This window comes from Ylistrum balloti, unplaced genomic scaffold, assembly GCF_031769215.1.
Source record: "Ylistrum balloti isolate Yb309-2 unplaced genomic scaffold, AGI_CSIRO_Ybal_v1 Utg370066, whole genome shotgun sequence".
NCBI lineage: Eukaryota > Metazoa > Mollusca > Bivalvia > Pectinida > Pectinidae > Ylistrum > Ylistrum balloti.
In genome coordinates, this window is record NW_026782111.1 from 1118752 (window position 1) to 1143816 (window position 25065).

At 36.3% G+C, this 25065-nt stretch overlaps 1 protein-coding gene across 1 annotated transcript; it reads left to right on the forward strand.

Annotated features, from left to right (window-relative positions):
• The first annotated feature begins 235 nt into the window (after positions 1-235).
• LOC132549565 (antiviral innate immune response receptor RIG-I-like) lies at positions 236-24478 on the forward strand. The gene is made up of 15 exons (XM_060213503.1): positions 236-364; positions 1547-1681; positions 3625-3975; positions 5384-5491; positions 8586-9152; positions 9633-9823; positions 10351-10532; positions 11410-11605; positions 15050-15212; positions 15599-15694; positions 16949-17109; positions 19076-19220; positions 19906-20145; positions 22814-22981; positions 23253-24478. Exons 1-15 carry the CDS (start codon positions 241-243, stop codon positions 23894-23896), a joined length of 3471 nt encoding a protein of 1156 aa, XP_060069486.1. The 5' UTR covers positions 236-240; the 3' UTR covers positions 23897-24478.
• Positions 24479-25065: the final 587 nt, after the last annotated feature.

The following is a 25065-nucleotide window of genomic DNA, read 5'->3' on the forward strand; positions in this document are numbered from 1 at the left end:
CAACAGAAACGATTTATGATCAAACACAATATTCACATAAAATTCATACTCGTTCTTTAAAAGATCTCCTTCATTTAGTTTATAATAGCATACTTTAATTCTGCAATGCCGAAACCGAAAGTGAAAGTAGGTATTGACAAGGTTTATCAAGAAAATGACGTCATGACTCCGAGGCCGAGGTACAAAAAAACTAGGATTTCCCCAAATTACTGTTGTGCTGTCAAAAGAGAATATTGAAAGATGGCGACAGCAGAGATGTCTGTGGAAGAGTTGATCGAAAAAAGAGTTTGCTTGTTCCAAGCCCACATCATAGAATGTGTTTTCGCCCATGAATTGTTGGTATCACTAACTTTTCTAGATAAAGGTAAGTACGATGCACTGCCTACAACACACGAGATAGTGGACAAAAACCCATGACCCTATATATATGTACGTAATATACATTTACGTCAGGGGCGTATAATATGTACATGTAGAGGGATCAGAAACTTCCTGTATAGATACAATGGTGATTTAAATATCTGGCTTTAGCTTTTGTGCTCATTCACTGTGCCACGAAGTCATTGAAATGCTCAATTCTGACTGTTATCTAAATTAAGATAAACTACCTGTGTTCTATTCAGAATAACATAAATAATCAATATAGACTTGTCATTTCCATGGTAATCAACTCAACTAGATAAATTCTTCTGTTCAGTGTCATTCAGGATTAATGTGACTAAACAACTGGTTCATTATTACATGTCAGTATATGGCACTTATGATGTACTGTGTGCTATTCATACCAGTGTCAATTAAGATGAATTAAATTAACTGCCTTTGGATTATAAAAATTCAAAATAACATGTTTTCTGTACTACAGGCTTATAATATTAATAATAATCATAAATGCACTTTTTAAGTTCTTTACTGTTGAAATAAATACCCACAGTTTAATATTTAACTTTTAGTAAGTAAATTTAGTTCTAAAATATACATACCAGGTACTCAACATGTTTTCTTATAAAAGGGTTGAATAATGAAATTAGAGGCTGTATTGCTGATGGCACTGGTAACTGTAGCAGAGATGTCTTGCTGTGCTCTGCCCCCATCAGTTGTCAAGCTTATCACTAATAGGAAGGAGTTGTAAAAAAACATCCTGACCCTGGTGGAGTTTGAACTAGTGACTTTTTAGTCTCTAGTCCGACACTCTACCAATCGACTAAAGGGAAATTCCCATTAGCCCAGACTTGTAAAGCGACCAGTACTCTTAGTTTCCACATCATTATAGTGAAACAAAGGGAAGCAATTCTGGGAGATATCAGAATGTGTACAGTCCTGCTGCTAAGCTTGGTGGTACTTATCGCAAAGATCGAAACTTTTGTGGCATGTCAGCTAATTCAGCCGTGTTAGCAGTATTACAGCCCAAGACAGTCTTTGAAAACTAATACAATAAAGCTTATAGCGGCAGTTCAATATTAATATAAAGACGACTCTTGATGAGGAATAAGGAGCTTAGACTTTTAATGGTAATTATGTATATAACTTAGCGTTGTACATTCTGTAGGTAAAAAGCAAGAAATAAGACAAATAAAAGAACGAGAAGGAGATATCAAAGCCATGGAAAAACTTTTGGAAATCATCAAGGAGACACCAGAAAAAGGGAAGTGGACCACGTTTGTTCAAAGTCTTTTAGAAGCAGGTAAATTTGATTGATATAATTCTGCAATCCCTTGGAAATGAAGTTGGGCGATCTTAATCACAAAGATTATAATTGAGGTTTACCAAATGTTGGGCAACATAAAAATCTTACACCTACAGTTGCAATCTCCTATCTTGATCTGAAATGAGTAAATAGTTAACTTGTCCAAATGTTTGCTCTATGACTGGTCAGTAATGTTGACACAACATCATGTATCTCTTTGCCTGAGTATAGAGATACATTGTATCTCTGTCTACATATATATATCACACAGAAGTGACTGATTATTTTGCTCCCTTGTTTTTTCATGTCATTAGGATACTGCACTTGTTGTAAAAGTGAATTCAATATTTTACATTATCATCAATAGTGTATAGAATGCCCAAACAAAATGCAAAATACATTTGTATAATAACAATTTTCCCCCTTTCAGTTTGGGTAGGACCTAGTTTTCTACCCTATTGGACAGAAATATCCACATTTTGGTGAGGGAAAGATACCTCTATCTTGGCGGGATAAGACAGTCAGCATGCACAGAATATAAACACATGCTGTTGTTAATTTGAGACATAAGAGATGTGACTGATTGATGATAAGAGTTTTAAGATATAACTTCAATATTTTTGTAAGACAGTATCTGATTATTTTGTTTATAAAAACCAATTTTAGATGCATAATGACAATGATTTACAATGTATATTGTAGATTACAAATCGGTCAAAATAAAAGTTGCTTGATTTTGTGTCTATATTTGTCAGCATACATCTGTATTGTTGTACAATTTAAATTATTTTTGAGATAAGGTGTAGAAAAAATATTATTCCTTAGTTTGAGGGTAGGACAAAGAAATCTCTATCCATGAAGTAGATTCACGTCTGTCTAACCGGAGCCTTTTCCTGAGAGTTTGACTGTCAGGAATCTCCTCCGAGGGTAGAGATTTCTCTGTCATATCCTGAAGCTAGGGAAAGCTCCTATCAATCTTCCAGAATGCACAAGAGCTTCGCATTGGAAAAATCATGAATCCTTAAATCAGGCAAATTATGCCATTAATTGTTGTATCTACAGGGTTATAACTGCATTTGTCTTCATAAAAACGTGACTTTTCATATAGATAGTGAGTGTACATACAGTCATGAAGGTATTATGTAATGTGATACTGCATGCTTTCTCATAACATAACATACTATATGTAAACGTTGCTCTTTTTGCCATGCAATAGGGTAAAAATATTTTAAAATGAAGGATGGGCTAGAGTGAACTTGACATGTAAAGCTGAACTTTTTTACTTGTATTTTAAGTCATTAATTCAACACAAGGCAAAAAATAAGTAGCTACTTCGCTAGAATGAGTGTTTCCCAGTAAAAGAGTTTTTCTATTTTATTTTTTTTTTTGGAAATTACACACTCCACAGTGTGCATTAGTGCACAAAGTGAAATTTGTAGTCACTCAATGTAAATTAACGTTGATACATATGATAAACACAGATTATTATGGAACATTTCAAAATCAAATTACCTTAATTAACATTTATTGTTATAATAACAAGTTCAACTGAACTGCCATATTTTACTGGAAGGACTGGTAAGGCCACCTAAGTGTCATTGACAAAGCCACGACAACAAAATAGATCTAAGAGTAAATAATTAAATTGATGTCTTTATTAACATTTTGAAAATTAATACATAAATGATGCAACATTACATCTAAATGTCTTACATGTCTTTTTACATTTATTCCACCATGTCCATATAGAATTTAAGGATGTAAATAGATATTAATATTGATAAATACACAGATTTGGTATCAGCTGCAGGAGAGATTAATGTAAAGCAAGTTTAAAATACATTTAACATAATGTACAGTTTAACTGGCCAGTCTGAAATATTAATATTGCTCTAGATATGATAATTCAAACCTCATTGAACCTTTTTTTTTCGTCACAGATTTCGAGCATTTAGCCACTGCTCTGAAAGGTGGGGAGGATATTGACAGTTTTGGCTCATCCCAACACCAAAAGCTCATAGAATTGCTGAGTCCAAGTCTTATAAAGAAATTGAACCCTATGAACTTAGTTCAGTGTTTAGTGAGCTACGGTGTCCTTAGCAGAACAGACAAGGAACAAATTGAGGCTGAGAAATACAGTCGTGGTGATATTGCAGCATCAGTGGTTCTTCTTGACCGAATCCCAAGGAGACACAAGGAATGGTATGATTTCTTTCTTCAGGCAATTCATGAGGCTGAGGACGGGAAGCAGGATGACGTTATAAAAGAAGTGGATTCCCTCTTTCTTGAAAGTAAGTTAACAAATGGCTCCTGTCAATTTGTTTCGACTCACAGCTCAAATAATCATTAGATTTTGTGTAATAGACATAACTAGCATATAAAAGCTTTGTTAACTTTTTAGCCTGCCATCATCAGATGATGGACTGTTAATAAACCTGTGTCTTTGTCCATCTGTCCATCCTGAAACATTACTGTTGTTATTGCTATTTCTTGAGAAGTACCAAATGGATCTTCTTCATGCTTCATGTGTTGGTTCCCCTTGGTCTCTTATTGTGCATTGCCTCATTTTCAGACTGATCCAGAAAACAACATGGCCACTTTGGATTTTGACAGTAGAAGATTGCTATTACTGTTTCAGGAAAAGTTTTCAAAAATCCCCAGTAGAATCCCTTTTGGTCTGCAGCTGAGCAGTATTTCATTTCGGAATCTATTAGGAAAACAAAGATGCTGACAGGCAGCCATTTTGAATTTTGACTATGAAAACATGTTATAACTATTACGCAAGAATTACTTAATGGATCTTCTTCATTTTGAGGTTCTGCTTGGTCCCTAGTTTGAATTTGAGATTGATTAGAAAAGCCAAAACTGCATGGCTGTCTGGTGACCATTTGCATTTGGCAGTAAACTATTTAAAGTGTTTTCATGGCTGTGTCTTAATAGGAAATTTTAAATGTCTCATAATTAAAAGAAGAAATGGAAAAAAATCCAACTTTCAAAGAAAAAAGAAATTATCAGATGATGGTGGGTGCGGAGATCACTCTGGAATCTCTTTTTGTACATGTATATAAATTTTAAATATATCATTTTTTTAATAAACACCACATTAATTTTTGTCTCACAGATGCAGTCGGCTTACTCTAGAGACATTCTACATAGTGGCAGCTATTGCAAATATGTTGGAAATTGAAGTTGTTGGGATAAATGAACACACTAGGTTTTCACCATTGAATTGCTTTGATACATGTGCAAGTTAGTAGAAAAAATCTTTCCATGATGTATGATTTATAACTATAGACATGATGTCGTAAATCATCTAAAACATTGGGTGGATGTTGTTCCTTGCAAGGTTGTTTGATTTTGGTGTTTTTATGGAGGGAGGAATTCTGACTATCAACTGTGACTAATACAAGTATAAAATCATGGATGGTCAGAACCCTTTGGACTTTGTCAAGTGCAAAGTCAAATAAACTATCTGATATTTAAGAATATGCTAATATATTTCTCAAACTTCTTCAAACACCTGCTTATTTTGTTTTTGAAATTAGCTTTTGTCTGTATTTGGTTTTCTGTTTAAAAATGAAATAAAAGAAAAAGGACAGAATATATCTTTATTTTTCATTTGTGCTTCACTAAATGCTATTTTTCCAATAAAAAGTAATTCAGGTATATCATGAAATGTAAATATGGACTTTGTTTTAGAATATGAGGCAAAGCAAAGAGACAATCCAACAGCAAAAAAGTATAAACCTCCGTACACCAGTCCTCTGCCATCAATGAGCTCCATTACTATGGAAAACTACGCTTCAGGTACATCCCATCAGACAAACTACAGGAACATGTATATTGTGTTTATCTTGTAACAAGTCCAGATGGCTGACAGAAAATATTTTAATTGAGTAGATGGTGGGCTTACTACAGGACAATATATATATCTTAATTTGCAGTTTTCCTGATTATAACTGCAATATATAGGACTGGGCTTATTACAAGACATGGACATATCACTGGATAAATACAAGTCTTCCAAACAGCCCCTGGTGTCTTTGTCTAGTGAACATCAACAGTTATGGGTGGGCTTATTACCAGATATGGACATATCACTGGATAAATACAACTCCTCCAAACAGCCCCTGTAGTCTTAGTCTTGTTAACATCAACAGATATGGGTGGGCTTATTACCAGACATGGACTTATCACTGGATAAATACAACTCCTCCAAACAGCCCCTGTAGTCTAAGTCTAGTTAACATTAACAGATATGGGTGGGCTTTTTAATGAATGATATCGAAAGAGAATGTAGAAGAGAAATAAACAGGCAGTGAATTATGGTTATGGCAATGGGAAAGGGGATGGGAAACGTATGGATAAGATGGAAAGATGAGCAGTGGAATGGTGAGGAGAGGTTGGGGAAGGTCTTAAATGAAAAGGGATGGAAGAACTTAGATGGAGGAACAAAAGGTAAATTATCATAGTAACAATCAGGGTCTATCAATAGAGATATATACATGTAGAAGGAATCAGGGTCTATCAGTAGAGGTATATACATGTAGAAGGAATCAGGGTCTATCAGTAGAGATATATACATGTAGAAGGAATCAGGGTCTATCAGTAGAGATATATACATGTAGGAGGAATCAGGGTCTATCAGTAGAGATATATACATGTAGAAGGAATCAGGGTCTATCAGTAGAGATATATATATGTAGAAGGAATCAGGGTCTATCAGTAGAGATATATACATGTAGAAGGAATCAGGGTCTATCAGTAGAGATATATACATGTAGAAGGAATCAGGGTCTATCAGTAGAGATATATATATGTAGAAGGAATCAGGGGATATATCTATCAGTAGAGATATATACATGTAGAAGGAATCAGGGTCTATCAGTAGAGATATATATATGTAGAAGGAATCAGGGTCTATCAGTAGAGATATATACATGTAGAAGGAATCAGGTATATCAGTAGAGATATATACATGTAGAAGGAATCAGGGTCTATCAGTAGAGAGGTATATACATGTAGAAGGAATCAGGGTCTATCAGTAGAGATATATATATGTAGAAGGAATCATATAGATATATACATGTAGAAGGAATCAGGGTCTATCAGTAGAGATATATACATGTAGAAGGAATCAGGGTCTATCAGTAGAGATATATACATGTAGAAGGAATCAGGGGTTATAAGTAGAGATGTAGAGGGAATCAGGGTCTATCTGTAGAGATATATACATACAGAAGGAATCAGGGTCTATCAGTAGAGATATATACATGTAGAAGGAATCAGGGTCTATCATCTATCAGTAGAGATATATACATGTAGAAGGAATCAGGGTCTATCATCTATCAGTAGAGATATATACATGTAGAAGGAATCAGGGTCTATCAGTAGAGATATATACATGTAGAAGAAATCAGGGTCTATCATCTATCAATAGAGATATATACATGTAGAAGGAATCAGGGTATATCATCTATCAGTAGAGATATATACATATAGAAGGAATCAGGGTCTATCAGTAGAGATATATACATGTAGAAGGAATCAGGGTCTATCAGTAGAGATATATACATGTAGAAGGAATCAGGGTCTATCAGTAGAGATATATACATATAGAAGGAATCAGGGTCGATCAGTAGAGATATATACATGTAGAAGGAATCAGGGTCTGTCAATAGAGATATATACATACAGAAGGAATCAGGGTATATCAGTAGAGATATATACATACAGAAGGAATCAGGGTCTATCAGTAGAGATATATACATGTAGAAGGAATCAGGGTCTGTCAATAGAGATATATACATACAGAAGGAATCAGGGTATATCAGTAGAGATATATACATACAGAAGGAATCAGGGTCTATCAGTAGAGATATATACATGTAGAAGGAATCAGGGGTTATAAGTAGAGATGTATACATGTAGAAGGAATCAGGGTCTATCAGTCTAGTAGAGATATATACATGTAGAGGGAATCAGGGTCTATCAGTAGAGATATATACATGTAGAAGGAATCAGGGTCTATCAGTAGAGATATATACATGTAGAAGGAATCGGGGTATATCAATAGAGATATATACATGTAGAAGGAATCAGGGTATATCATCTATCAGTAGAGATATATACATATAGAAGGAATCAGGGTCTATCAGTAGAGATATATACATGTAGAAGGAATCAGGGTCTATCATAGAGATATATACATGTAGAAGGAATCAGGGTCTATCAGTAGAGATATATACATATAGAAGGAATCAGGGTCTATCAGTAGAGATATATACATGTAGAAGGAATCAGGGTATATCAGTAGAGATATATACATGTAGAAGGAATCAGGGTCTATCAGTAGAGATATATACATGTAGAAGGAATCAGGGTCTATCAGTAGAGATATATACATGTAGAAGGAATCAGGGTCTATCAGTAGAGATATATACATGTAGAAGGAATCAGGGTCTATCAGTAGAGATATATACATATAGAAGGAATCAGGGTCTATCAGTAGAGATATATACATGTAGAAGGAATCAGGGTATATCAGTAGAGATATATACATGTAGAAGGAATCAGGGTCTATCAGTAGAGATATATACATGTAGAAGGAATCAGGGTCTATCAGTAGAGATATATACATGTAGAAGGAATCAGGGTCTATCAGTAGAGATATATACATGTAGAAGGAATCAGGGTCTATCAGTAGAAATATTTACATGTAGAAGGTATCAAGGTCTATCAGTAAAGATATATTGAAGTAGTTAGGATCTGTGACTTTAAATATATATATATATATACAAATGTTAAAGGGATTTGTGTCGATGAATAGAGATACACAACTGTTAAAAGAATCAGGACTGAAGATACAGTAGATTGACTGACACTCTGTTTTTGTTGTCAGGATCTGGAGGAGCTTGTTCCATAGGAAACCTCAATGCTCCTCCTCCTTCAGACAGTACTTCCTTCACCAGTGAACTGAATGAAGGACCATCAATGATGGACAGGTATTCTGGTACCCCATCTATGAGTCGTGACCTGTCCAACCAGATGCACATGCTCTCTGATATTTTTAACAATATTGTGAATAATGAACAACAGCCAGAGCAGACATCAGTGAAACAGATTGCAAGCATCTCTGAAAACCATCCAAACAGGAGTGGTCCAATGTCTCTGTTGTTCGATTTCTCAAACATTTCCATCCCTTCCAATCGTACCCAAGCACCTTCAACAGCTTTCAGCAGAAGTTCAGAAGCACCGTCACTCACAAGTTCACTATCATCAAGGTCAAGTAGAAGCTTGACAACTGGAGCACCAATCAATGGGCAAGGAAGAGGCAGAATACTGCCAAACACGAGGAACGTGACAGGGGCGGATTTGGAGAACCAACTAAATGATACTAAGGAGGCTGTTGAAAAAGCTCTTGATCTTCGAGAAGAAAGAAATATACGTGTATCACAGCAAACAGACGGTATGGTTCAACAAGGAGGAAATAAGGGTTTGCAATATCAAACACAACTTATTTAATAAATACCTACCTACAAAGGCCACTGGTTTTTGGTTCTACTTTAGTCTGTTCTACAATCTGAAGCTCTAAAGTAGGCTTTATCTGCTATAAACAGCACTTTTCAGTGTATGATTGATGGGCCTTTATAGACGGGTTTTACCATGTGCAATTATTTTCACACTTTGTTTTGAAAGATTTGTGTGTCTAACACAATTTTTAATTTTTACAATTAATTTATCACTTTGTTTTGAAAGATTTGTGTGTGTAACATAATTTTTAATTTTTACAATTAATTTATCACTTTGTTTTGAAAGATTTGTGTGTCTATCTTTGTGAATCAGAAAGTTGATTTCTGATTACTTCATTTTCAACAAAGAAAACTTAATGTGTGATATGATACAAAATTAATTTTTTGAGAATGTTTACAAGTGTTTTTAACTTCAGAGTCTGAGTCGAATGTGGACAACTGTGCTTACCAAATGGACAAGGAGTCAGATGACCCAACCTCACATGAAACATTGAAATTGCGTGACTACCAGATGGAGCTGGCGCAGTCGGGACTTAATGGTCGAAACTGTATCATTGTGGCTCCAACAGGAAGTGGCAAGACCCATGTGGCCCTCAAGATCATACAGGTATGAATGAAGGCTTTTAAGAACATGTAGATATTAATGATGACTGTTAAGATTATACAGGTGTTAATGAAGGCTTTTAAGTTCATAAGAGCATTTTTGAAATTTTAAGCAATTGCGTACTGCATTATTTCACAGGTCTTATATTTTGCTAGAAACATTCTTCATTATGTTTAAATGGGCAACACATTTCCTCAGAGTAAAAGTTACTGGATGGGCCTGCATTTGTATTTTGTATATGACATGAGAATAACCTATCCCTACTGAGGTCAGTGTGTGTTATTACTTAGAAAGCATATATCATGGAGAATCCTGTGGTTGTGTCTGTGAGGAGAGCTGAGACTTTACCTTTATTGTTCTGGATATCATTTGATGGATCTCCCATATCTTGTTCAGTGAGGTAGCCACCGGCAGCTCCAGGAGGTCTCACATAAAAAAAAACCTGCCTGTTCGCAGAGAATAAATCCAACAAACAAACAAATGAAACATCTTGGAGTTAACTATTAACGCTGATAAATTTTGTATTTTAGGATCATTTTGAGAGGATGAGGGGAAGAAGGAACCCTAAAGTAGCATTTCTGGTGGAACAGAATGCACTGGCAGAGCAACAGGGTCAACAATGTCAGGCTTATCTCACAAAAAATGTCAAGGTCATCACCGGAGAAACACAAAGGACAGAAAATTTCCAAGAGCTGTCAGTATGGATACAAAGGTACAATGCATAACACACTCCCTTCCCTATATAATAAAGCTACAGTATTTTTGCTCCCCAAATTTTTCCGAGGGAGAATATATATTAAGTCGCCACTTTGTTTGTCCTTCCATCTTTTCATGTCCGTAGCATGACATTTTACACAGTTAAGCAAAGATCATGAATTTTGGGACATACATTGGTCATACTAAGGCAATGTGCAGTGTACCAAATTATGGGCCTGTGACCCTTAAACTACAGAGTTATTGCCCTTGGTTGAGATTTCATGGCCAGAGCAAAACTTTACCGACATTTATAATAGGATAATAACATTTGGTGTATACATTGGTCATACTAAAAGGATGTACACTGTACCAAATTCAGTTTCTGAAATCTCTTAATTACAGAGTTATTGCCCTTTGTTTAAATTTGTGTCCAATAAAATTGTTTATAGGGAGCATCCACCAGTTTCACTGTCAGGTAAATTATGGCTATTTCAGCAAATATCTTATTTGCAGTTAAATCTGAGTGAAAAATGAATGTGGTCCAAATCACAAATTGTCAACATTTAAAAAAATATATTTCAAACGTTAATACTGAATAATTCAATAGGTTTTTTTTTCATTAAACTTTTATGTAATTATGTTAAAATACAGTTCAGGTAGCAATTTCTGCTCATATCCAATAATTTAAAGCAAAATATATAGATGTTGAATTTTAAAAATGGCAATACATTGAAGTTGTAAGTAGAAATTATCATTGTAGTAGTAGAATGTAGAGAGTTATTAGCCTTTGGTTAACACGGTTTCAGTTTGAAATTAATGTTTCACTCGGAAAATTGTTTTTATTAAAAAAGCAAAAAAGGAAAAAAAGTTATTGAAATTTAATTTTTCAATAGGCGCGATGTTCTAGTGGTGACTGCCCAGCTGTTAGTGAATGCTTTGCTGGAAAAGAACGTGAGAATCACTGATTTCTCACTGTTGGTGTTTGATGAATGTCATCACACCAATCTTAAGCATTCATTCAACCGAATAATGCACCATTATATTGATCACAAGCTGGATAGAGATGCAGACCCGAGACCTCTACCTCAGGTATTTATAATGTAATACTCAGTCACAGTATGACTGACTTAACTTCTGAATATATGTCTTCTGAATATATGAATTTCTCATCAGCTTATCTCACAGAATAGATGCCTCTTTCTCACAAAGCCAAACCCTTTATTCTCTTCAGCTTTTTTGTAAGAGCAAGAGGCCTCTAAGATTACTTCTCTTTAGCTTTTTTTTTAAGATATCCAGTGGTCGTTTTCTCTTCAGTTTATTTCACAGAGAAAAATGCCTCCTTCTCTTAATTCTCTTAAGCTTACTCCAAACCCAGAGTTCCATTTCTCTTCACCATATTTTAAAGAACCCAGAGCCCCCTTTTCTTAAGCTTATTCCAGAACCAGAGGCCTCTGTCACATTACATTAAGTTAAGAAATCAGAGGCCCTTTTTCTCTTAACCTTATTCCAGAACCAGAGGCCTCTGTCACATTACATTCAGTTAAGAAATCAGAGGCCCTTTTTCTCTTAACCTTATTCCAGAGCCAGAGGCCTCTGTCACATTACATTAAGTTAAGAAATCAGAGGCCCTTTTTCTCTTAACCTTATTCCAGAGCCAGAGGCCTCTGTCACATTACATTAAGTTAAGAATTCAGAGGCCCTTTTTCTCTTAACCTTATTCCAGAGCCAGAGGCCTCTGTCACATTACATTAAGTTAAGAAATCAGAGGCCCTTTTTCTCTTAACCTTATTCCAGAGCCAGAGGCCTCTGTCACATTACATTAAGTTAAGAAATCAGAGGCCCTTTTTCTCTTAACCTTATTCCAGAGCCAGAGGCCTCTGTCACATTACATTAAGTTAAGAATTCAGAGGCCCTTTTTCTCTTAACCTTATTCCAGAGCCAGAGGCCTCTGTCACATTACATTAAGTTAAGAAATCAGAGGCCCTTTTTCTCTTAACCTTATTCCAGAGCCAGAGGCCTCTGTCACATTACATTAAGTTAAGAAATCAGAGGCCCTTTTTCTCTTAACCTTATTCCAGAGCCAGAGGCCTCTGTCACATTACATTAAGTTAAGAAATCAGAGGCCCTTTTTCTCTTAAGCTTATTCCAGAGCCAGAGGCCTCTGTCACATTACATTAAGTTAAGAAATCAGAGGCCCTTTTTCTCTTAAGCTTATTCCAGAGCCAGAGGCCTCTGTCACATTACATTAAGTTAAGAAATCAGAGGCCCTTTTTCTCTTAAGCTTATTCCAGAGCCAGAGGCCTCTGTCACATTACATTAAGTTAAGAATTCAGAGGCCCTTTTTCTCTTAACCTTATTCCAGAGCCAGAGGCCTCTGTCACATTACATTAAGTTAAGAATTCAGAGGCCCTTTTTCTCTTAACCTTATTCCAGAGCCAGAGGCCTCTGTCACTTTACATTAAGTTAAGAAATCAGAGGCCCTTTTTCTCTTAACCTTATTCCAGAGCCAGAGGCCTCTGTCACATTACATTAAGTTAAGAATTCAGAGGCCCTTTTTCTCTTAACCTTATTCCAGAGCCAGAGGCCTCTGTCACATTACATTAAGTTAAGAATTCAGAGGCCCTTTTTCTCTTAACCTTATTCCAGAGCCAGAGGCCTCTGTCACATTACATTAAGTTAAGAATTCAGAGGCCCTTTTTCTCTTAACCTTATTCCAGAGCCAGAGGCCTCTGTCACATTACATTAAGTTAAGAATTCAGAGGCCCTTTTTCTCTTAACCTTATTCCAGAGCCAGAGGCCTCTGTCACATTACATTAAGTTAAGAAATCAGAGGCCCTTTTTCTCTTAAGCTTATTCCAGAGCCAGAGGCCTCTGTCACATTACATTAAGTTAAGAAATCAGAGGCCCTTTTTCTCTTAACCTTATTCCAGAGCCAGAGGCCTCTGTCACATTACATTAAGTTAAGAAATCAGAGGCCCTTTTTCTCTTAACCTTATTCCAGAGCCAGAGGCCTCTGTCACATTACATTAAGTTAAGAAATCAGAGGCCCTTTTTCTCTTAACCTTATTCCAGAGCCAGAGGCCTCTGTCACATTACATTAAGTTAAGAAATCAGAGGCCCTTTTTCTCTTAACCTTATTCCAGAGCCAGAGGCCTCTGTCACATTACATTAAGTTAAGAAATCAGAGGCCCTTTTTCTCTTAAGCTTATTCCAGAGCCAGAGGCCTCTGTCACATTACCTTAATTTCAGAAATCAGAGGCCCTTTTTCTCTTAACCTTATTCCAGAGCCAGAGGCCTCTGTCACATTACATTAAGTTAAGAAATCAGAGGCCCTTTTTCTCTTAACCTTATTCCAGAGCCAGAGGCCTCTGTCACATTACATTAAGTTAAGAAATCAGAGGCCCTTTTTCTCTTAAGCTTATTCCAGAGCCAGAGGCCTCTGTCACATTACATTAAGTTAAGAAATCAGAGGCCCTTTTTCTCTTAACCTTATTCCAGAGCCAGAGGCCTCTGTCACATTACATTAAGTTAAGAAATCAGAGGCCCTTTTTCTCTTAAGCTTATTCCAGAGCCAGAGGCCTCTGTCACATTACATTAAGTTAAGAAATCAGAGGCCCTTTTTCTCTTAACCTTATTCCAGAGCCAGAGGCCTCTGTCACATTACATTAAGTTAAGAAATCAGAGGCCCTTTTTCTCTTAACCTTATTCCAGAGCCAGAGGCCTCTGTCACATTACATTAAGTTAAGAAATCAGAGGCCCTTTTTCTCTTAAGCTTATTCCAGAGCCAGAGGCCTCTGTCACATTACATTAAGTTAAGAAATCAGAGGCCCTTTTTCTCTTAAGCTTATTCCAGAGCCAGAGGCCTCTGTCACATTACCTTAATTTAAGAATTCAGAGGCCCTTTTTCTCTTAAGCTTATTCGAGATCCAGATGCCTCTGTCACATTACCTTAATTTAAGAATTCAGAGGCCCTTTTTCTCTTAAGCTTATTCGAGATCCAGATGCCTCTGTCTCATTACCTTAATATAAGAAACCAGTGTCTCGTTTTCTCTTAACCTTATTCCAGAGTCAGAGGCTTCTGTCTCCTTTCCTTAATTTAAGAAGTCAGTGGCTCTTTTTCTCTCGAGCTTATTCCAGAGCCCTAGCCAATGTCCAAGTTATTGATCCATAGTATTGGGAAATGAAGAATGAATACTTTGTAATTGAAAAGACCTCAATTCTTCCTGTTATGTTGTATATATCCCTGGTAAAATACTGGTCACTTCCTCTTGGCTCTGAAGAATTTCTAGTTATACTCAAATGTATAGCTCATGCTGCTGAATGTAAGCCTAGTAAGAAAGAGATCTTTGGTTCAATTTCTAGCAAAAATAGTGCTTTAATTTTTGGTGTTTTTAATATATAATGTTTTGGTTTCAATCTCTAAGATCATTCTTGAAATAACCAAAACTTCAGAGAATAATACATTATATAATTCTTTAAAACATTTAAAGAAAAAATAATGTCTTTTTGACAGCTGTGTGTACTATGTTTCAGGTGGTTGGTTTAACAGCCTCAGTGGGTGTTGGCAAGGCAAGGAAGAAGGAGGATGCAATTACATGGATAGAAAAGATCATGGCACACCTTGACGCACAAGATTTATGTACAGTCCGACAAAACAGGGCAAAACTTCAACAGTACGTCAGCATACCTGAACAAGGTTAGTGCTATCTAGAAATCTCTTATCTTAATTCTATATCTGTAGCTCACCTGGGCCAAAAGATTTGGTAGACTTGTACCTTTTCTTAAAATTGCTACTGGTTATGAACAACTTTGCAGATTTTACCAAATTTGATCAGAATAATTCTTAGATGAATGGGAATTGATTTTTTCTATAAATGGAGGGTCTAGACCCCTGGGGCCAAAATTACTTTCAAAGATTCTGAAAATTCAGACTATCAAAACTACTGATGGCACTCATTTAAAAAATTGTTCCACACTGAAATATAGTTCCAAGCTTGTGTGGATTTTAAAGAAAAGTTTGAGGATTTTCACATTAAATGAACTTGCTTTTTTTTATCATCTACTTATGGTTTTTAATTACAGTTACTGAGAAAGTTCAAGGTCGTGTGAGTAATGTGTTCGGCAAAGCCATCAACAATCTGATGGCCAAGATTGAACAGTTCATGCAAAACTCTAACCGTAAGTATACAGAAATTGAGAGTACAGGCCCCACTTGTATAAAACATCTCAACTTGAGATTTCCTCAAGTCGAGGTTTTCCTCTGCTGATATCTCCTCAAAAACGGCTTGTATAAAATTTTCTCAAGGAACAGGAGGAAGTCCTCGGCTAGGATGTCCTGAAATTCCTTGAGGAATTTTCATGCAAGATATTTTCAAGGAGATATTAGCTGAGGAAAATCTGGGCTTGAGGAAATCTGAAATGGAGATATTATATACAAGTAGGGCCAGGTCACCTTACTTGCATCAGCTAGAGGGAGTTTCCCTTCAGTTGAGTGAGAGAGTATCAGGCTAGAGACTGAAGGGTTGCTTGTTCGAACCCTTGCAGTGGCAGGACGTTTTTCATTACGCATTCCTATTGCAGATTTGGTGCTGTTGATCACTGAGAGGGTAGATGCTATAGGAGATTGAGATGCTTCCTTGGAAATATTAAACTGGTGTTGTTGTTGTCTTCAGGTTTAAGATTTTGTGAAGGAGGGAGTAGTGTAGAAGTTAGAGTACAGGTCACCTCAATAACTAGCCTCAGTCTGAGGGAATTTCCCCTAAGTTAAGCAGTAGAGTGTCTGGTTAGAGACTGGAGTGTCACTAGTTCCAATCTTGCTGGGTGCAGAGTTATTTTTCGTTACTCCTTCCTATTACAAGTACATGTATGGATATCACTGGCTTATAAATATAATTATTCTTGGGTGTGTAAGTTTTGTGTATTATTAGTCTAGTATTTCATGCCTGTCAATCTATCGTGAGTAATATTTGACACGAGATGGTGGTTGGCCGAGTAATAACGGTACACATAGTATATTGCACAAGGCTGGAGGATAGTAGCTGAGTGTATTATGCCATCATCTACAACAACAGAGAGGCAAACATTAAATACAGTATCTCTTTTATTTTTGTAATTATGAAAATTTTGAAATTCCTGCTGTGGTTTTATATATATTGCAATTTTGCAGGCAGTATTCTGTGCCAAACTTTATAAGACAGCATAAGTCTGTTGTTCTGTTGTATACATCTTCCAGTGTTTGAACTACCTAAGGATCTTACCTATCCGCTGCACTGATGTTGGCTCCCTCCTCCCCTTTTAAGTACAAACTTTGATTTGAACAATTTTAAGAATGACAAAACAGAAAATTCAATAATGACTGGTATTTTTACCCAGTCAATCATCACTTTGTTTTTAGAGGATAATTTTAATGACCAGATATTTTTTCGACAACAGATGCACGGACTGTACCTGATGTTGCGTCTACCCTTCGAGCGCCGGCCGGTCGTGGAACAGACCCCTACACACAGTGGCTAAGTCGTCTGTGGAAGGAAACGGCCAAAGTATTTGATCAATCAGCTCGTCGATTCTTCACCACTTGCAGGAATTATCTAGATGTATGTACACAGAAACAACTAACGTTATATAGCCATCTAAGAAAAAAATGTACCAGTATATTTATACACTTTAAATGCGGTTATTTTCGTAATTTCATCTATTAGGTAAATTATACATGCGGGAAATATTTTCGCTGTCAATGTACCTTCACAAGTTTTATGTGTATTTTAATAAGTATGTAATAAGTCACAAATTCATACATGTGGGTAAAAATTATGGCAAAATGACTTTTTTAGTGTAAATTTCCCCCACTCTTAAATTTCAAGCTTGATGAGCTTCTGGCATGGGGCAGCTTTCGTCCGTCATTCTTCCAGCAACACTCTGTTCACCACCATTTATACAATTTCTTCTTATCAACCAAAAGGCTTAGATTTATGACATTTGCCATCAAGGTTCTTTGGATGAAGCCCAACAGAGTTTGTAAAAACATTTACCTTTTTCAATATTTAAGGCCACAGGGTCAAATTTATTCAAATGTTCAAACAACTTATTCTCATTTACCAAGAAGTCTAGAATTATGATATCTAGCTGATGGTTTCTTAGGATGAATGTCACAAAAATGATGCAAAAATAAAGTATTTGTGAAAAGGATTGAATATCAGGTGAGAATTGCAGGTCCATTAGGCACCTTAGTTCATTGTGTGTACATAATTTATATTCCACATAGTAAATCTGATGGCATCACTTGCTAAAAGCTACTGTACATTCCACTGTTTATACATACACACACTTTTCACACATGTATGACTGTTTTAAACACATGTTTTAGTTCAGTGGTGTTTGCTAATGAGCACAATCTGACTTTCACCTTAAGGGAATGAGTATTCTGTATCATTAAATATGTAAGGTACATGATTTCCATGTAGAAATATGTCCCTTTTGTTGATAAAGTTGTCCCCCTTCAAAGCTGTACAATAAGAGTTTGTGATTGACACAAATTTTTCTCCTTTGACAGCTCTACAATAAGAGTTTGTGATTGACACAAATTTTTCTAATTTGACAGCTGTACAATAAGAGTTTGTGATTGACACACAGTTATCTCCCTTGACAGCCGTACAATAAGATTTGTGATTGACACACAAATTTCTCCATTGACAGCTGTACAATCAGATTTTATGATTAATACACAGTTTTCTCCCTTGACAGCTGAACAATAAGAGTTTGTGATTGACACACAGTTGTCTCCCTTGACAACTGTATGGTAAGAGTTTGTGTGTGATTGACACACAGTTGTCTCCCTTGACAGCTGTACAATAAGAGTTTGTGATTGACACACAGTTATCTCCCTTGACAGCCGTACAGTAAGAGTTTGTGATTGACACACAGTTGTCTCCCTTGACAGCTGTACAGTAAGAGTTTGTGATTGACACACAGTTGTCTCCCTTGACAGCCAGACAGTAAGAGTTTGTGATTGACACACAGTTGTCTCCCTTGACAGCCATACAATAAGAATTTGTGATTGACACATAGTTATCTCCCTTGACAGCCATACAGTAAGAGTTTGTGATTGACACACAGTTGTCTCCCTTGACAGCCAGACAGTAAGAGTTTGTGATTGACACACAGTTGTCTCCCTTGACAGCCATACAATAAGAATTTGTGATTGACACACAGTTATCTCCCTTGACAGCCGTACAGTAAGAGTTTGTGATTGACACACAGTTGTCTCCCTTGACAGCCAGACAGTAAGAGTTTGTGATTGACACACAGTTGTCTCCCTTGACAGCCGTACAATAAGATTTGTGATTGACACACAGTTGTCTCCCTTGACAGCTGTAAAATAAGAATTTGTGATTGACACACAGTTTTCTCCCTTGACAGCTGTACAATAAGAATTTGTGATTGACACAAAGTTATCTCCCTTGACAATTGTACAATAAGAATTTGTGATTGACACACAGTTGTCTCCCTTGACAACTGTACAATAAGAGTTTGTGATTGACACACATTTTTCTTCCTTGACAGCTGTACAATAAGAGTCTGATCATTTACCACGATGCTCGTGTCAAGGATGCCCTTGATTTTTTGGACAACAGAATCCGAGAATTCAAAGAACGTAATACCAATTTGAAAGATGACACTGATCTGAAAATGGAGACAACTTACGATGGTGAGGATTCCAATAAACATCTAGCCAAATGCTTTCAACTTCTTGATTTCATCTTGTTTTGCCATTTCTATGCATTGTTTGCCCTGTAATTAGCATATTCCATATTGTATGAGGTATTTTTAAAATTTATGGTCATGTGTTTGGGGTCTGTGCACCAATGGTAGGCCACCATGATCTGTGGTTATACCTTTGAATTGAGCCATTGAAAAAAAAAAAGAAAACTGAGGGTTTATGAAAAAGAATTTTGGAAAATGAAGCTTTTTTGAAAAAGTTCCAGAATTGTATAGAAAAGGGCCTCTTGGATATTTTCTTACAGAAATGTCCAACATTTTTCTGAAAAACTAATTTTTACTTTACTGTGCGTGTGTGTGATGGAAGACAAAGTGCAAACAATTTTTTGATTGGTTAACATGGAGACTAAATACAATCTACTTGTTGGTTAAAATTTCATTTTATCCAGTTTCAATGAAATTTGCTTGTAAGGTGTAATTTATGACATGATGTACACAACTTTGATTTTTCTTTCCTGATTTTGACAAAATGGTCATCATAAGCATTAAATTATTCGTGACTTTAAGGGTAGTTTTGGTGACATGTGTTATTAGTTTCTGTTAGAGTGAATTAAACACATATTGTTATACACATATACATCTAACATTAATGATCACGATATTCATTTTTACAGGTAGCCGAAGTCTGCTTGAGAACTGTCTGTATAATGCTGAACAAGTTAACCCAAAACTCAACAAACTCAAAGACATGCTGATTGAGGCATACAAGAAAAAAGAAGATTCCCGAGGCATCATCTTTGTGAAAACTCGTGACCTTGTCAAGGCCATAGAATCCTGGATGAAAGACGACAGGGAATTGAGGAAGCTGAATCCTGTAAAGTTTGTTGGCGCACAAGCATCAGTTGAGAAGGGAGGTATGACTGAGAAGGGACAAAACTACACTAAAATGATCTTTATCGCTAGGGTTCTGACCATCCACCCTCAATTAAATTTTCATCTTCAAGACATGAATAAAATCACTATAGTTAATGTAGTTGGAACCCTTTGGACAGGTCTAATCTTTGTGTGCTTGGAGAGATTTCAAAGCCCTTTAACATCACATGATTAATTCATAGCTGGGATAGACTGTTCCCAGTGTAGTAGTGTTAAATAGGTGCAAAATGTTGGGTCATCCTATCCAATCATGCCATGTTCTTGATCCCAAATAAATTTGATCATAATAGTCAGGTTTAATTTCTAAGAGGGATTTTATCAAACTTAATGCAAACCTCAACTATGAAAATATAGAGTGTCAAGGTCAAAGTCACCATTCCAAGGTCAAGGCCACCATTACTATTTATTGAAATTTATCATATATTCAGAATAAACTGTATGCAATGGAAAAGGTTGCATTTATGTCTGACATGTTTGTTCTGAAAGTTGTAATGGTAGTCTGTAACGTATATGTAGGGCAGCTAGATACACTGTATTGTATAATCATGGTAAAATAACTATGTGCTGGACCTTTAGTCCCCGAGGTTTGTTATTTTAATGTCCATCTGAAATTATTGGATATCTACAAATCACAAAATTTATAGAGTTACAGGGCTGGTATATCTCTCTATCTACATTTTGATATTTAATTCTTTCAATCACTTTGAATTTTCCACAGTTGTCTGTTTGGTTGCAAAGTTTAGACCTTTAATGTCACTGACAAGTCCTAGAAGGACAACACAGCTTTATGATGTATCATCACTGACACAAGTCCTAGAAGGACGAAACAGCTTTATGATGTATCATAACTGACACGAGTCCTAGAAAGACAACACAGCTGTATGATGTAGTATCACTGACAAGTCCTAGAAGGACAACACAGCTTTTTGATGTGTCATAACTTACAAGTCCTAGAAAGACAACACAGCTTTATGATGTATCATCACTGACACGAGTCCTAGAGGACAACACAGTTTTATGATGTATCATCACTGACAAGTCCTAGAAGGACAACACAGCTTTATGATGTATCATAACTGACACGAGTCCTAGAAGGACGAAACAGCTTTATGATGTATCATCACTGACTCGAGTCCTAGAATGACGAAACAGTTTTATGATGTATCATCACTGACAAGTCCTAGAAGGACAACACAGCTTTATGATGTATCATCACTGACTCGAGTCCTAGAAGGACGAAACAGTTTTATGATGTATCATCACTGACAAGTCCTAGAAGGACAACACAGCTTTATGATGTATCATCACTGACAAGTCCTAGAAGGACAACACAGTTTTATGATGTATCATCACTGACTCGAGTCCTAGAAGGACGAAACAGTTTTATGATGTATCATCACTGACAAGTCCTAGAAGGACAACACAGCTTTATGATGTATCATCACTGACACGAGTCCTAGAAGGACGAAACAGTTTTATGATGTATCATCACTGACTCGAGTCCTAGAAGGACGAAACAGTTTTATGATGTATCATCACTGACACGAGTCCTAGAAGGACGAAACAGTTTTATGATGTATCATCACTGACTCGAGTCCTAGAAGGACGAAACAGTTTTATGATGTATCATCACTGACATGAGTCCTAGAAGGACGAAACAGTTTTATGATGTATCATCACTGACACGAGTCCTAGAAGGACGAAACAGTTTTATGATGTATCATCACTGACTCGAGTCCTAGAAGGACGAAACAGTTTTATGATGTATCATCACTGACACGAGTCCTAGAAGGACGAAACAGTTTTATGATGTATCATCACTGACTCGAGTCCTAGAAGGACAAAACCACTGTATGATGTAGCATCACTGATGAGTCCTAGAAGGACGAAACAGTTTTATGATGTATCATCACTGATGAGTCCTAGAAGGACAAAACCACTGTATGATGTAGCATCACAGATGAGTCCTAGAAGGACGAAACAGTTTTATGATGTATCATCACTGATGAGTCCTAGAAGGACAAAACCACTGTATGATGTAGCATCACTGATGAGTCCTAGAAGGACGAAACAGTTTTATGATGTATCATCACTGACAGTTTTATGATGTATCCTCACTGATGAGTCCTAGAAGGACAAAACCACTGTATGATGTAGCATCACTGATGAGTCCTAGAAGGACAAAACCACTGTATGATGTAGCATCACTGATGAGTCCTAGAAGGACGAAACTGTTTTATGATGTATCATCACTGACTTGAGTCCTAGAAGGACGAAACAGTTTTATGATGTATCCTCACTGATGAGTCCTAGAAGGACAAAACCACTGTATGATGTAGCATCACTGATGAGTCCTAGAAGGACGAAACAGTTTTATGATGTATCATCACTGATGAGTCCTAGAAGGACAAAACCACTGTATGATGTAGCATCACTGATGAGTCCTAGAAGGATGAAGCAGCTGTATGATGCAGTTTTATTCATTGCTTGGCTGAATTGTATCTTTTTTCTAGACTTGTTTTATAAGATATGTGCTATTCACTTTACAGATCATTTTTACAATCTTGGTAAAGGTTACTTTTTCTGTATGTACATGTATGTACACTTTAAGAATCTATAATACCTAACAAAAACATTTTTTTGCTGAAGGTATGACTAAGAACGAACAAGTAGATGTGCTTCAGTATTTCCGGGATGGTCATCACAAGGTCATCATTGCGACCTCCGTGGCAGAGGAAGGACTGGATATACAGAAATGTAACCTTGTAATCAGATATGACTATGTAACCAATGAAATCGCTATGGTCCAGTCAAGAGGTAAGACAGGCTTACTGTTTTTATCCTTTAATAAACACAGAAATTCTGGGGGTAGGCTTATTACACGATTAGAAAATAGTGGTAGCATGTGTTGAGAGTTTGTACAGGAAAGGTATAGGTATATGGATGGTCCATAGTTACTAGTGATTGGCTTAAGTTACTATGGAGTAGAGTTGATGATTTTTGCATACTGCATATTGCAACACTTATGTGCACATGAAGTTGAATGTTACTATATAGTTCTGTACAAATGACTTCATTTGTTTGACAGGTAGAGGCAGAGCAGATGACAGTAAGTATGTGCTGTTGACCAACGAGGGAGGCAGGGCTGCCCAGAAAGAGGAAATCAATCTCATGAGAGAGGCCATGATGCAAAACGCAATTGAAATACTCCAAGGACGTTTACAACATAGTCAGGAAAGCTTCCAACGAAGGATTTTAAAGATCCAGATGGAGGAAAAACTGGCACGCGAAATGGAGGCCACTAAGGGAAAGAGAGAAGTACAAGAAGGCCAGTTTGAACTTCGATGCGGAAAATGTCAGGAATATATCTGTATGTCTACCGACGTCAAAACAATAATGTCTGCTCACCATGCCGTCTTATGCGATGACATCTCAGATCGCATAACTGCAAAGAGGCTCAATCGAGCCCAGTTCAGTGACCAACAGCTACAGTCAGGTGTTGGAAAACTTACATGTAAAAATTGTGGATCAGATCTTGGTAACGTTAGTATCTACCATGAAATCCAGTTCCCCATCATCAAGATCGCCAGCTTCAGCATAGTGGATGCCTTCGGGGTGGCAGACATGAAGAAGAAATGGAAACAGGTGCCGTTTTATGTGGCTGAACTATCCAATGAAGATTTATATGCCTTACTGAGAAGGGGAAAGCAACTTATTAATCTCCCGGTTTAGAAAGCGCAAAGATGAAAAAAGAAAAAACTTTCCACTGTGTGTTATCTCAGAAATATTCACTGTTGATTGTGTTTCTATTTTACAAATCACATAAAATATCTTGATATGTTTGCTCATCTGAAATTGAATTCCAACAATTTCTTACCATATCTATTCTGTATTAGCTCTTAATATATAGATAGGCATATGCATCTACATGTAGGGTATGCCGATTGACTCAGTATAATATCTGGAGAACCTATAGGTTCGGTTTTACCGCAAACGTTCAAACATCAAATTTTACAACTTTCAATCTGTGCTTGATGTATGATTATCAAATATTATCTTATGTATTACTGTTAAACTATTGAATGAAATATTGTTTAAACTAATGTATTGACCTTATGATATTCACAGAGGGCTAACTCAAAGAAAAGCTCTATCATTCAATTAATTTCTTATTGAAAAGTTGAAGTGGCCACCATGTTCACTCAATTTCAAAAAAGAATTTTTTTTTAAAAAAATGCAGCTAAAAATAGAGGAATTTATATATTGTATGTTTTATGTTTTAATTTCTTTTTTTTCTCTCAATTTTTGTGAGTATGGGGCAAATTCAAATTCTGAAAATCAAATTATTTGAATAATAGATTTTTTCATTGATTTAGCTCCCTGTGGATTTCAGGGTCAAAGGTCATATTTGACAACTTTGTAAATTCATCAATAAAGGATATTTGTTTTCATGTGTTCACTGTGGCAGTGAAATATCAGTGTATTTTGGCATTTGGTGCTGATGGGGACTGACAGCGCGATCCCTGCAGGGGAGCATGTGTCATTCATGTCATTTTCTTGTTTGAAAAACTTCTTTTTTCATCTTTTTGACATCACAATCTATTGTTTGATTGGTACAGCCAATGAAAAGTCCTCCACGTTAAATGACACTACTACCTGGGCAAATTTACTGGATAATAGGCCTATTATATAATAAGTAATAATATTGCATGTTTGTATATACAATTGTATGTTCTTTAATTTTGACCATTGTCTGTTGCAAGGAAATTATTTATTATTCAATATTTAAATTATAAATTGTTCATCTGAATACATATCTACATTTAGTAAACTGTACATGCAGACCATGATGAAAGTCATTGTTATTTTTAGCCCATCATCATCAGATGGTAGGCTTTATA

Coding starts and splice junctions, on each gene's coding strand:
- LOC132549565 (XM_060213503.1), top strand. CDS start 241: ATGGCGACAGCAGAGATGTCTGTGGAAGAGTTGATCGAAAAAAGAGTT. Junction 1,682..3,624: donor TCAAAGTCTTTTAGAAGCAG/GTAAATTTGATT, acceptor TTTTCGTCACAG/ATTTCGAGCATTTAGCCACT. Junction 9,824..10,350: donor TGGCCCTCAAGATCATACAG/GTATGAATGAAG, acceptor TTTGTATTTTAG/GATCATTTTGAGAGGATGAG.